This window comes from Netta rufina (genome assembly GCF_964035555.1).
Source record: "Netta rufina genome assembly, chromosome: 2".
NCBI classification, from domain to species: Eukaryota; Metazoa; Chordata; class Aves; order Anseriformes; family Anatidae; genus Netta; species Netta rufina.
Window position 1 is genome coordinate 150,038,838 of NC_140124.1, and position 15,066 is coordinate 150,053,903.

Here is a 15,066-nt window from a genome sequence, read left to right on the forward strand (position 1 = left end):
CAACAAATAAATCACAAATACGCTGGTAAAATACTTATTGAACACAAGTCTCTAATTTTCATTTGTACTACAAAATGGTTTTGTTGGCTGCCTCTTTTTCCAAGTTATTTGCATAAAACAAATGAATAGATAGCAGCTTCTGATGATGAATATAGTACTAAATACATAATTGCTTCACCAAAGGAATTGTGGGTTTCTTCACCTGAAAGCAAACACAAAAGTATCCTGTGACTGTCTGCATGCATTATATTACAGAGTTGTCTCTGTGCTTTCCATATTGATACCATTCTGCTTTCTTTTTTAATTATTTTAAATGCACCCAATTTGGGACATTCTGTAGCTAGTATGTAGGTTGTTATGTCTGGATCCTGACATTTCCAGTGGCTGTACAGAAACTTGTCAATGTGGGCATTTTCCAAGGAGAAAATGAGGGTATTATTATGTAAAAGAACATTTGAAGTGCATTATTGCTATCATTTATTGTAAAGGTATTTTTTTCCCAGCATATCAGACCACTGAAAATGCTAGCAAGCTTCCGTTTTATTGGAGTTACCCAGAAATGGAGTAACAGATACATCAATAAATCATTGCGGATCAGTAAATTGCAATGAATCAGATTAAGTGGAAATGTTGCCTGGATCTTCAGCTGATATTAAATACTGTTAATTTAATGAAACTCTAATCATTTATGGCAGATGAAGATTTGTCCGTAGATGTATTCATCCTATAGAGATGACAACAAATTTTCTTCACCTAATGATCAATCCCATAGGAGCCTGTCTCAGTCATTTGTCTTCCTCTGAACAGTAACTCCATTTTATGTAATCTCTTTTGAGGGATCTGAGAGTTACATGTGCAGAAGAAAAGTAAACCAGAATCAAAGAAATATCTGATATCAGGATATTTCTCCAGAAGTTTGAAAATAAAGCAAATTGCTGTTATAAATGCCTTAAGAGTTTTATAATTGAGAAAAATAAAAAGCAATTAAGAACTGTATCAGCAACATGCATTGAGAGGGTTCATATGTGTACTTCTGCATTTAATGCTAAACTGCTCTTGAAGGAAGATCCTGTCTAGACTCATACTGACTATACAGACTCAAGCTTCTGAAATGGGAAAAAGGCTTCTCTCTTCCCTGCTTACATTTGCTTTGAGTAAGAGATGTGTTTGTTGATGCCTTTCATTTTGGATCCTCCTCTGCCATGATTATACCCCGTGTCTTCTGTTTTCAGAAGCAGTACCATTTTGACATGATTTTTGATGGTGCTCAAAGGCAACTCCACTTCATTTTTCTGCTGAAAGCACAGAGGTACTGACCCCAATTTCATGTGCAGGGAAACAGAACTGTATCAGTCTGCTTGAATAATGGACCTAGGCTTTTTTGGTTCTGGCACAAAAAGAACCAAAGGGAGAAAGAAAGGCACATTTCTTAAAATATAACATTAAATCCCAAATATTACTTAGGGAAATTATAGCAAATTAATTGAATGAAATACAGACATGGAATCGCTTGTTGTGTCAAGCATTATGTCAAAGGATGAATGCTGTGGTCTAATCAGTAATAATGTTGTGATGAGGCATTGTTATTGTCTCTGAAACAGCACAAACACCCATGATAAACATAGCACTTCTCTAACAGCCTATTCTTTTATAACTTGGAGAAGTCATTAAGAATAGATTAAGCCTCAAGACTCTTCCATAAATATGGAAAGGCACATAGCCTGCTGGAGCAAAATAGAGTGGTAAAAAGAGTCATGATGAGACGTACTCTGCAATCAAAGCTGTAGCTGCAATGTCACATAGGCCTACACGAACTGGCATGACTTGCTTATCGTGCAGCAGGAGCTCCTCCTTTATTCCCAAGGGACTTGAACCATTTGTCTTGAACTTTGAGCTGTTGGATGGCACTGTTTATCCATGCTCAGCCAGCTAGCTGAAATTTGGCCCAAATAAATAAGACCAAGTTTTCTCTGCCAAGTAAAGCTGCTCAGTTTTTGAGGAAAAACTTTACTATGAGAGTGACCTATCACTGATAGGTTGCCCAGAGAGATTGTGGAGTCTCCTTCCTTGGAAATATTCAACAGTTATCTGGACACAACCCTGGGTAATGTGCTCCAGGGGACCCTTGTTGAGCAGGGAAGTTGGACTAGATGATCTCCAGAGATCCCTTCCAACCTTAACTATGCTTTGATTCTGTGATTCACCACCTCTTAGTTTTTCCCAGGGCTCCTTGGAAGGCGGGTGCTGGACATGCAATAGGCTGTACTATTCACCTACTCTGTTCACCTACAGTGTATGCACACTAAGTAGGAAGGTGATTGTCTTTATGCTCATTGTTGCTCTTTTGGATGAAAGGGGAGATAGTATTTTTTTGTTTTGTTTTGTTTTGTTTTTGCTTCCAGAGTGATGTTTGTGCTGTTGGAAAAGTTTCTGCAGCTTCTGCTGGGCAGGCACAGAAGAAGATGGAAACTCAAGGCAGGAAAAGGGATGGCTGAACTTCTGAAAAGAACAAAGAGTCTACACAGACCTTGTTGTTTATCAATAACAGAAAAGAAGATGCTGAACAGGCTCAAAATTTGCCAAGTGTTCCTTACAGAGCTTCTTGGCTCTGCACTGGAAGTTTCTGGATCAAAGGAAAAAGGTGAAGCTTATTTCTGCAAGGATATGGGATGCAGCATGGACTAGGTTTGTTTCCTAGTCATTTAACTTCTCACCCATCTGAACTTTTTATACAGAGAAACTCAAATATTTAGGTCTAATTTTAACCTAAGATAACCTGTACTGAGAAATTCAAAGCTCTTTTGATGTTTTCAGTGTGTTCATCTCACAGAAAATACAGACACTTCACCTCTAAGCCCAGTCTTATTTATGATCTCAATACAAACACACATGAGGGCTTAGGATATCTTTATACAGATCTTTACACTGAAAACTCTCCTTAATAAAAATTCTACCAGAATGCAACATTTCTTACCTTGTTTCTATGATTTATCTTATCTGAAAATACGTGCTACTGGTGTTACTAAGTCATTGTTATCATGGTAGAATATCTTAAGGACATCTTTTAATATTTGGAAATCAACTAAAGTAGAAGGAGATTTTCCCCATGTGCCATTACATGTTTGAAAATCTTTAGTGTATTTTCATGCTACCATTATAAGTACTCTACTTATAATGACTCTTGCTCTATCTGTCTACATCCTATTTGTGAAAATTACCTCTAGCAAAATTGAGAGTGAATTAGTTTCTAAACAAGCCATCAAGTGCTAATGAGTAAAATACAGGTTAATAATGACTAGTCCATTTGGAGAAAGAATCTATAAAATATACCGGGTGGGGATCTTGCACAAATCCCCTGAAAAATGTATTCTTACCAAGTTCATGTGGAAATATGCATATTGCCTGAGGGATATAACCTGTTCACTAATGCAATCATTGCAGATTGCTGTGGAATCTACATTTATGCTATCACCAAGAAGGACATAAAAGCAATAAGATAAGAGAGGAATGGGAAGATGTATCACTGGCTTAAACTGCTGTCATCTACAAATGATTTAAACTGTTGCAAACTGGGAGCTGTGCTAGCTCCCATGGTAGTTCTGGGCAAGATGTTTCCAGAAAATATATTTATATATATATATATTACCATTTAAACCTCAAAAGAAGTAAATCAGTACTTTCAGTACTAGTGTAAATCTGCTGTCCACAATTTCTTTGCAATGAGAATAAGAATAAAAGAATAAGAATAAAAGTATAAGAAATGCAGGCAGGTGAAAAAGCCAGCATAAGTCCATTTGAGATCCATTCAAGCCACCCAAAAATGCTTATAATCCCAATGCACAGCAGTCCTGTTACAAATGCAGGAGAAAGAAATATAGAGTATTGTTCATATGGTTACTCAGTTCTCTGTGGTTACAGAGCATTAACACAATACTGACTGAACACCATTAATGCAACAGTGCATGGTGGGGAGATCCACTATGGGTACTCGTTCTACATATTGAATAACTGTGAGGTCTGCAGTGAGAAGTATTTGCAGGTAAAATAAATAAGTATTAGGCAGATACAAGTACTGCCCAAAATTGTGATGTCTAAATGTGAGGGTGCAATATTTTACATAAGATAAGTTCCTTTATTTCAGAGTTATATCTGACTTACAGCTGCTTCTGTGCTGAGCTGATGGTGACTGGCAGCAAATGGAAATGGCAGTGTGAGATGGGAGGCCAACAGACTTATACTCTTTTTGCTCAGCAACACTACAGGGAACACCTCATGAGGCTGATGTAGAAGGTCATGGTAAGCAGTTGCAAAATGTTAATGACTAGAAGAAAGCATAATTCCAGACTGAAAGGTTAGAGAGAACCTTTCATAGGTTCTTTCTAACAGAGAGACCAGAGGGGGGCTTCTAATCTGAGCTTCTTTTGCTTCCTGAATGGGCAAGAGGAGAAAGGAAGAAACTGATAGTAATAGTAATATAAGACAATAGTAATATAAGACAAATAGTAATATAAGACAACATGAAGTTGTCATTGACAATTGTCTGTTGAAAACATTTCCCCTGTTGTTTTTTTCATGATTGTTTGTGTTCTATAGTTTAACACTAAGGCCATCAGGACAACCTGTAACTACTGTATGGGCTAACAAGGAAGAAAGGGAATGACATTGTCTACATTGTCCCCTGTTATAGGCAGATGCCTGTTACAAATACCTGACCATAACAAAGAATACATTGCAATTCATCTTTCCTTAACCCACATCATCCCTTTACATCCTAATGCAACCCTCAACTTTCTCTGAGCACACTCATGGTGTCTTTGCACACTCAATACAAGCAAGAAGTTTGCTGGCTGACAACTATTTAGTCATTAGAGATGGGTGAACCAGAGCAACTAAAACAGTGTTGACATTAAAAGAAATAAAACCAAAACTTATTTCTGTGCAGTGAAAAAAAAATAAATAAAAAAAAATCAGCTCAATTCAGAGGACAGAAAGAGAAATAGGAAATACCTAAGGAAATATTGAATGAAAGGAAATATTGAATGGAAGAACTACTTTCCAAGTCTTTTAACATAGGGTGGCATTGGAAATATTACACTGAGAAGAAAATGTATCAAAACTGATAAAAATGTTGGCTTTTTAATAGACTTTTTGATATCCAGAAGTAATTATAAACCTTATTAATATTTAAAATATGACCTATGAAATGTCATAGATTAGGGCATGGTTTTGCCCATTCTACCCCTCCCCCCCCCCCCCCTTGCCTAAATTGCATTTTAATGAAATTCTGACCTGACTGTCTACATTTTCCATAAGGATGTTAATCATGAGGTCCAAAATCACAAGAGAGTTGGGATTCTGAACATAGAATCTGATTTTGGGCAGTGTCCATTTGCTTCAGCCTATGTTAAGGACTTGTTTTTATTAAATAGCAATGTAAAGTGGGGTTCATCATTCAGTATCCATCATTCATCATTGCTTTACTCAGCAAGTTGGTTGTGACCAGGCTCTTTCTTCTTTTACACACACAAAAAAATCTAATACACGATCCCCCACCTTCTTGATTATTCTGTTATATCCAGACTTTTCTATCTTATCTTTTTACCTGTTGTCTTTAAAAGATTAAAGATTGCTCGTGACTTTTAGACCTTTAAATGCTAATTAGCAGGATATCAGAAATCCTAAATTTAACTTCCTGCTCCAAAGCCTAATACTAGTGTTAATGTCTTTTTCATATAGCGTTTACAAACAGGTCTTGGACCAGAGCATGTGATCCAGAGAACCACACCAAAAGAAGCTTTCAACCACTATATCACAGTCATATTATTTATCTTATCAAGACTTTTGTCCCTGATAATTTTGGCTTCTTTTCTGGTACAGTGTCACTAGATAAGTGGGGAAATTTTCTTCATTGGCTGCTTTTGTCCTGCTAAGAGAAGTATGGTTTCAGCCACAGCCCTTTCTTTAGCTGTTGTTGAAATCTGGGTTCCTGACAGCTTTGCATAATAACTGCATTTTTTTGTGGCATTGATACCTTGTGGGATTTTACCTTGTGTCTCAGAATCATAAATATCCTCATGGGGAAATAGAATCTTTCCCTTTTTAAAGCAAAAAAAAAAATATATATATATATATTTTTCCTTCTATAGGCTGCTTTTAAAATAAGGACTTTGATACACTTCAAGCAGACTTTTCCTTTTCCAGTGGTTTTCATGAAGCGATCACCATTAATACCACCTGAGGACTAGTCTCCTGTAAGTCAAGCAAAATAGTCTGTTTTCCAGTGGAAAAGTGATGGTGGTGTAGGCCTTCAGACTTGCAATTATTTTTTTTGTTTTTCTTTTCTTTTCAGTTTAAGTGCACATCATATCATAGGCCTGCTGTTACTGCATTTCAATAGCATGCAAGTCAATGAAATCATATGCAACACCTCTCCCACTCAGCTTGCAAGTAAACTTAAATGCCTAAATGTAGGCATTTTCCAGCAATGAAATATAATCACTGAAGCACTGTAACACCTGCATCATGACAGTGTCCATTACGATCTCTAGATCAGTCCCATCTTCTGAAAACTGAAACAAAATGAAAAAGAACAAAACCAGAAAAGAAACAATGCAAGCTAGAACCTAGAGCTTCTCTATTTCAGTGGACATTTATTGCAATTTGAGTAGCAAATAATTCAGCTACCAAGACCCAGCTACCTTGTGCTCCAGGCTGGAGTCTTTAAACATCAGTGAAAAAGGCTTGATATGCTCTCTTCTCAATTTATCGCCACTCCGTAAGTCGATGGTGTGCTCTATTCGCTTGTTAATTTCCTCAGGCCCAGACTGGACATGCAAAGCTTGTGCAAGATGGTTTGGAAGCAGATTTATTGAATTTCTTGTTAGGGCAGCCAGAGTCTAGGGGAAAGCACATGCAAACAGAATAAACCTGCTGGTCCCCTTGGGTTAAAATGCAATGTTTTAGATCATGTTGCATTGCAAACCATTACAGCATTCCATGCAATTCATTTGATGAAATCTACAGAAGTGTAAAATAATATGTCTGTTCCACTAAACACATACAGTACATTAAGGGGAGTACTTTAAAGTCCAGTTTAAACAGGCTACAAGGTTTGTTGTTGTACTGAATATTAGAAGTACAATCTCCTTTCCAGATTCTGATACATAATCATTAGATTATTAGATACATAGCATGCATAAGGGGAGTTCACACCAAAATCACAACAGGGCATTGAACTCAGTGGTGTGTTTTCACAACTTAGAATGGAAGCTACAGAAAAAGAAGACACAAACAAAACACGAGTAACAATGGTTTTTTTGGTCTTAAAGTTACTGGATGTGTGCAGTTAAGGAACAGATCAATTGGGCAGAAGTGAAGAAGGTGCATTTCTGGTTACTTCAGCATGGCTTTTCAGATAATATGCTCTTCTTCACTACTGGTATATTTTAGCCAGTCAAGATTACAGTTAGGCTATATGATTTAATGTAACTGTAATTCATATTATTTAATATATATATATTATCTCAATTGCTTTATTCCTTTGATATTTCATTGACATAAAAAAAAAAAAAAAAGAAAAAAGTCTCTTGCACGGCTTTGCAAATGAAAGTTAGTGGAGGTAGTACAAAGGATGTTTCACCTTCAGGAAAGAAGTAGAGTTTGCTTTCATAAAAATAACTCAATCCAGAGTTGGTACCATTTTGTGACACAAAATACAGGGAAGGTGCAGGCTGAATGGGAAAATAAACTCTACTACCTTTGATATTCCCAAGTGTTAAGACATGTTAATGAATGGAAAGTATATAAACCTTCATACACCACAGCATAAAATAAAAATTATGGAAAAACATACACTTTTGCTTTAGGAAATGTATCGTATAGCTCCTTGCTGGAAAAGATCCTCTCTATCTCTTACAAGTCACTGTTGCAAAAAGGAAGTTAGGATGGATTTTTCACTGCATTTCTCTAGAAAGCCAGTTCTTTTGGATCACAGGATTATGTATAGATAATGAGATAGGGAGGTTTCCCTCATTCTTATTCAAAGTATAGTGAACAGTTAACTTTTAATGAAACTTGGAGATCACGTTAAAACACAAGTAAGGGTCTTGCTGTCAAACACTAAGGGTACTTGCTGTCAAACATTAATTTACAGCTCTCTTTGTAGTCCTAAAATAAAGTCCAGGGACTCCATAGTCATGGATAATGTCTAGTTTTCTCATATTCCATTTTTTAAGAGTCCAGTATATAGGCAGAAAATGATATCAGGCCTGAAATCATCTGCCTATTGAAGTGAAAAATAATCTTCTTGCTTGCTTTAGTAGAAGAAAGGCTTCAATCATAAATGTTTGGCAAGTCTCTCTACTCCAGTTTCCCCATCATCCCTCCAGAAAACCAGTATCATCATGATTTTGGGGAAAAAAATCAAGGCAACGGATACTAAAGTTTCTCTTTTCATAATAATATTTCAGATATGCCTTAAACCATATCTTAATTAACTTGATAATCAAGTTGATAGCTCCAAGATTGGAGCAAAAACCCAGGGAAACAATCGAGTCAATACTGTATTACTACACATTAAAGCACTACTTAATCTAGCTATTCTTATCTCTTTTAAACTGGGTAAGTTATTTTAAAGTAAGTTTTTTTTTTTTTTTTTTTTTATATTTTTAAACTGGGCAGGAAAGTTATTATCAGTTTCTGGGGATGAAATCTCAAAAGAGGATCTGAAATCACTCTTAAAGGACAAGATCATAAAAAATGGTGTTGTGTGCATTAATTCCTGAGAACTCATATTACTATATCTGTATTGGAAATGAGGGTGGAGAAGGTCCCTATTGTTTTAGCTGGGTATTGTGTTTTATTTACATAAAGGGGATGTTTTCAGTTCATTCTCTTAAGTGAATATTTTTTCTTCAAATTATCTTTTTAAATTTGATTAATATGAAGAACAGTTTTCTTGCTGAATGTATGAGCTGGTTTACGATTTGTAGCAGATGAACATGCCATAATGTCAAGAGCATGGCAACAGTCAGTAGTACTGGTGCAAAATTGACTCTGAATTTGTATTTATTTTCAGAGGAAAATAAGAAAATTCATATTTGAGTTTAGTAGAGCATCTCCCTTATACCCATACACGCACTTAAGAAAAATGATTTCCAGTAATTAGTAATAACAATAAAGCAAAATATCATGCAAATTATTGGCCAAGAATATCTTCTAACCATACTTTGTCTCTGCAGCCCCATCTTCATTCCGTATTTTTAAGACTCTGCTTTCCCTAAGTAAAGAAATATTAGTTCTCCTTGCTACCTCTTCTACACTTTTATGAACAGCTTTGTGGATAATAGCTGTGAATCCTACAATAGTCTTTTGAGCCTTCCTGTTGTTGATGATAACCATTCATTGTACAAAAAATATACAGATTTTTTTAGGCACCCCCCCCCCCCCGCCAAACCTGAATCTGAGTATAAACAATAGAATGAATTAAAACCAAACATATTTAATAAATCCACTCATCCTGACTTGAGAAAGAAGGGAAATTTATAGCCAGTGACTTTTATAAAGCTCTAGGTAAGCTTTACATTATTATTGTTGTTACTATTATTATTATTATTATTATTATTATTATTATTATTATTTATTCATATATCAAACACCAAATCTTAGAGATAAATAGGGAAATACAAGCTCACATATTTAGAGAGACAGGGGACAGGTAGGGGGCAGTTCAGGAGGAAGACAATTAAGTGAAGATGCCTAGGTATTTGGTGTCTAAACTTCTATTACTAACAATATATACTCTGGATACTTTCAGTTGCCCTGTTAATTGCAGTAATTAGCTGAGATGTCCTAGGTTATCCCAGAAAGCAATCTAGAGCTAGGAGATGTGACACAGGACCTACAGCAGTCCCATGCACTGTTGGTATGGGTAGGAACCAGCTGAAGTGTGCTAGGGTATCTCAAACTGCAATAGATAGTCACAGTTAAGAAGCTGTATGAAGATCTTACTCCACAGGGTGAAGCCTAGAGAACTGTTCAGATAATACACTAGTTGGGATATTATATTGTTTCAGCTTGGGTGATTAGCAGTATACAAGACATCACTGTCTCTTGCCTGGTTTTAGCAGATAGTCCAGATGATCACAGATTTTTTTATAAGTCCCTTGTATTATTTATCACATCCATGTATGTGGATGGCATCCTGGAGTACCTCAAAGAACACTAAACCCTTACAGTTAGGAATCTAACTAAAGATTAACTAAACTCTATGGGATATTGACACCTAGGACAGTCAGTAGGCAAAAATGCAGGTGCCTTGGTTTGAACTGAATTATATCCTTGGAATTCTTTATGTTTTTCTTTTCTTTATTGCTGTTCTCTTTTCCTTTCCTTTCCTTTCCTTTCCTTTCCTTTCCTTTCCTTTCCTTTCCTTTCCTTTCCTTTCCTTTCCTTTCCTTTCCTTTCCTTTCCTTTCCTTTCCTTTCCTTTCCTTTCCTTTCCTTTCCTTTCCTTTCCTTTCCTTTCCTTTCCTTTCCTTTCCTTTCCTTTCCTTTCCTTTCCTTTCCTTTCCTTTCCTTTCCTTTCCTTTCCTTTCCTTTCCTTTCCTTTCCTTCTTGCCTTCCTTCTTTCCTGCCTTCCTTTTTTTTTTTTTTTTTTTTTTTATAACTGCTAAGTCATTGCAGCCATTACTAAGATGTGTAGATATGCTTACTAAAACACAGACATTTTAATTTACTTTTGTCTAATTCACATCATTACAGTCCCATTAGGTGCCTCTAATACCACATCTAATCACCATATTTTGGAAGGCCCTCTGGAAGGCCCAAAGAAGAAATCCAGCTCTGTTCTCCTAACATAAAATAACTTCTGTCTGGCCTTTTCTTCTTTAGAAAAGAAACCCAGACACCTGTTTCAATAACAGAAAGCTCCTTCCATATTAGGCATGGTCTGAATTTGCAAACGGACACTTGCATCCTTGGCTTACCTCACAACCATAGCTAAGGCACGTAGTTGTAACAGCACCATAGATCCTCACATCTTTTATTAATGTCTATGAATGTGTAAATAGTGGTTATTCTGTTCTTCACTCATATCAAGACACTTTGAATTCACTGACTTAGGCTGCCTTCAGGTTACCTCATACAAAGTGAGACTGGGGTAAAGAATATGCATGACAGCAAAATGGAGTTTGGGCAAGAGAGCTCACCAGACTGTCTGCCATTTCATATGCTTCTCAACATACCTACAGCTAAAACTAAGCTAAACGTGAGAAGTTACTCAAATTTTTAAAAACTTATATAAGGTAAAGAAATCTTTTAAGTGTTACTGGCAAATATTCAAATGTATGGAGTGACTTTGTTAGGTTGCTGTTACTTGGATTCTTGGCATCTGTTGCTATCAGTGCCTTTTAGGCTGCATAATTATAGTTATTAAACAGTTATCCCATCCAAGGCTGACAAGTCTCTGGAAAAAAAACTACTATATCCTAATATGATTTAAATTTATCTGAATCTCGAGCTGAAATGCATTATTTGTGAGCAGTAATGACTATTCTCTCAACGTTAAATTTAAAAATTACATAATTTAATCACACCTGAAATAGTAGTTTTTTTTTAAAGCTAATGTCCACCCAAAAGCTTATTGTAAATCTGTGTAATATAAAATTCTAATTGCTTCCAGTACAAAATCAGTTTGTTCTGTTCTATTCTATTCTATTCTATTCTTAAAATAATAGCGAAAAACAATTCTAGATATGGATCATTTGTTGCCGTAAGACAAACATCTTTGTAAGACAACAGTTTAGCTATGCTTACTTCAATGATTTTCATGAACTTTTTACTAGTTCATTAAGTAAGAGTTTTTTCAATAATAGAATAGAAAAAAATAACCTTTTTTTTTTTTTTTTTTTGTTAGTATATGGGTCAGATTTAGCTGAAAAAATTATCAGTGAAATGATAGCCTATTCTAAAAAGATTTTTTGGGGACTAGAGAAATGGTCTTAAAGTGAAAGGAGAAAGAGAGAGACATCAGAAGATAGGTACAGCAGCATGCATTCATACCTCTGTTCCTAATGAAATGAGAAACTAGAGGGAACTCAACAAAATACAGAGAATACTAAAAGGCAGTGTACATACAGATACATGGATGTACAGAATATAAATAAAGCAGGTGTTTTATATCACAGAGAACTTCAATACACTTTGAAGAGATGAAGACAGCACTATGGACTGATCGATTGTGAAGGCTTATCACTTCAGACCAGATTTGCAAGAAGCAGAAGACAGTTGACAGAAAGACCTGCACACAATGCTTGAAGTTCAACAGACAGTGAAGACAAGTAGGACTAAGGATGTGCAGCAGAAGAAAGGATATATCATGTCATTACCGATCACTCAGGAAAAATGTAATATAAATGTAGTCAACCTTGTTTCATAAAGACCCATTAATCTTTCAAATGTAGTGAAAACAGGTGTCTGAGGGCATTTTAACCTTTCCAGCTTCAATTCCTCTAAGTAAGCAGACCTCACAAGCAATTTTTATGACTGTATAAGAATTGCTGGTTCCTAAGGTGCTAGCAGTTAGTGTTGTAATACTTTTGGAAAAGGTCTGATTGGGAACAGTTTTCATTTTTTCATATTTCTATCAAACTAATCATGACTTTAGGCTCTAACTCACTTGTGATTGAACCTTATTTATGTTTTAGAATCAGCCTTTCATTTTTATTTTTTTATTTTTTTAAGGAAGGGAAGGGAAGGGAAGGGAAGGGAAGGGAAGGGAAGGGAAGGGAAGGGAAGGGAAGGGAAGGGAAGGGAAGGGAAGGGAAGGGAAGGGAAGGGAAGGGAAGGGAAGGGAAGGGAAGGGAAGGGAAGGCGGAAAGGAAAGGAAAGGAAAGGAAAGGAAAGGAAAGGAAAGGAAAGGAAAGGAAAGGAAAGGAAAGGAAAGGAAAGGAAAGGAAAGGAAAGGAAAGGAAAGGAAAGGAAAGGAAAGGAAAGGAAAGGAAAGGAAAGGAAAGGAAAGGAAAGGAAAGGAAAGGAAAGGAAAGGAAAGGAAAGGAAAGGAAAGGAAAGGAAGGACAAAATGTTTTAGCAAGGTGTTTTTACTTATTTATTTATTTATTTTAGGTAGATCTGTTTTCTTTCCTTTACTTATCAATAACTTACATTGTGTTGTTTCCTCTGTCAGAATGTCCACTCACATATTCTTTCACTTTGATGGCAGTACAGTGATGATGTGCAGTGATATTCATACTCTGACTAAAATGTCCCAGCTAGTTTGGTTACATTAGATTAACTTTTATTTTACTTCTCTAAGGACTGATTCAATTAAAACTAAGTTGTAGTTTTTATACAGTATTACTATAGTATTACATTTCAATTGGAGAAAAAAAAAAAAAAAAGAAGAAAGAAAATACCTGTGCTCCTGGAATTTCCCCAGTTTACGCATATGATTTATTTCTGCCCTGAAACAATTTGTTTAATCATCTGCTCTTACAGTATATGTTAGAGAAAAGGTTAAAGATGAATTTGTTTTCTCTGAGGCTTCCATTATTTAAACGCACTCAAGCATGCATTCATACTCGATGATATTAAAGGAAGTTTGACTTACATTCTGTTTTCCTACTATGTTATCAAATGGAAGTTCAGGGCTCCATGATCCTTCAGTAAATGTTGCCCCACTGTTTCTCCTGTCGGAGGAGCTGACAGCCTCTTTCACAATATCTTCAGGCAAAGTCAACAGACTCTCCTCAGGCTGTTTAATTAAATACGTCTCAATGTTATGTTTCCTCAAGAATTCATTGCGTTCTTTGCCATGCCCTTCTTCAACTTTATAATCCCCATTGAGGCAGTCCAGAGTGGCCTTGGAGATGTGGATTCTCCTGTATAAGTGAAATAAGTAGTAGCAAATACCAATTGTGCTCTAGTATAAATAGGTAACAAGGAGTTTTATGGTCTCTGCACAATTTTTATATGATAGATAAATAAAAGTGTTACAGTTGTATATGGCGATTTCTATAAAGAAAATAAAACAATGTATTCAACAACATGATGATTTGGGGATAAATACTGTCAAAGCACATTCTCATCAACATGATCTCATGAATACACAAAATCTTGTCACAGGAAAAACAATTTGATATTAATATGTGATGCCTTTGTTCACAGTAATAGTTTAAAGAGAGATCTTCCTTAGTGAAATATTATTCAAAATGAATCAAAATTACCACTTCGTGTAGATATGGTCAGAGGAAAATAAATGGTATGTATTAGAGCAGCTTGTGTGAAAGTGCTTTAATTTTCTTCAGTTAGTTGAGGTAGCTTAGACTATTTAAATTAGCAGTCTGATTGTATCTGAAGTGAATTAGGGAATAATTATGCAAACTGATCATGTGCTGGACAGGTGGGGTGATAATTTCTGGTAAGACTAAGTGGTGAGTTAAAAGCTTTTTCAAAAGTGAATCTAATGAATCCAAGAGATGACATATGAACAGCTTAACTTTTGCAAAAATATAATATGTTTTTGGATGTCTTAAAACAAAACTGGGGGGTGTTTGATGTTGATTTTCTTCATCACAGTTATGATTACTTGAGAGGTCAGAAATAAGTTAAATTAAAAAAAAAAAAAAAAAGCTCTTATTTCTAGTTTTAAAGAAATCTTCAACCACCTATATGTTTGATAATTTGAAGACACCACTGAAACATGTGGTTTGCATGGTTATTATATTATATTGCATGGTTAGCCATGCAATACTTTACAAAACAACATCATAAATGCAACATGAGGAGATATTCATTAGATATTTAGCTAACTGAAAAATAAATGTACTGTCTCTTTACTTTAAAACTGTCTAATTTTTAAACTTTGGATTCATAGCACTTTTTGAAAGTTAGGCTTGCGGACAGATTTCTAAAATTCAGAGTCAGCTAAAATTCATCATTTCTTGATGGCATGTGCTGAGGCATTTTTCTCACGCACTGCAAATTGGTTGGCTTGACTGAAGAAAATGGTCCTAGCACATCCCCTGGGAACTTTTTTTTTCTGGAACTACAAAGAATGCCTCTATACAAC

At 35.6% G+C, this 15,066-nt stretch overlaps 1 protein-coding gene across 1 annotated transcript in view; it reads right to left on the bottom strand.

Moving 5' to 3' along the window:
- Positions 1–15,066, bottom strand: part of ADCY8 (adenylate cyclase 8) — a gene marked incomplete at its 3' end in the record, with an annotated part of 122,755 nt that overhangs the window by 35,578 nt on the left and 72,111 nt on the right. The window contains exons 7-8 of the mRNA XM_084281797.1: positions 13,606–13,876; positions 6,699–6,896 (exon numbers count right to left, since the gene is read on the bottom strand). Coding sequence (XP_084137923.1) covers positions 6,699–6,896; positions 13,606–13,876 — 469 coding nt within the window. The remainder of the gene's footprint in view (positions 1–6,698; positions 6,897–13,605; positions 13,877–15,066) is intronic.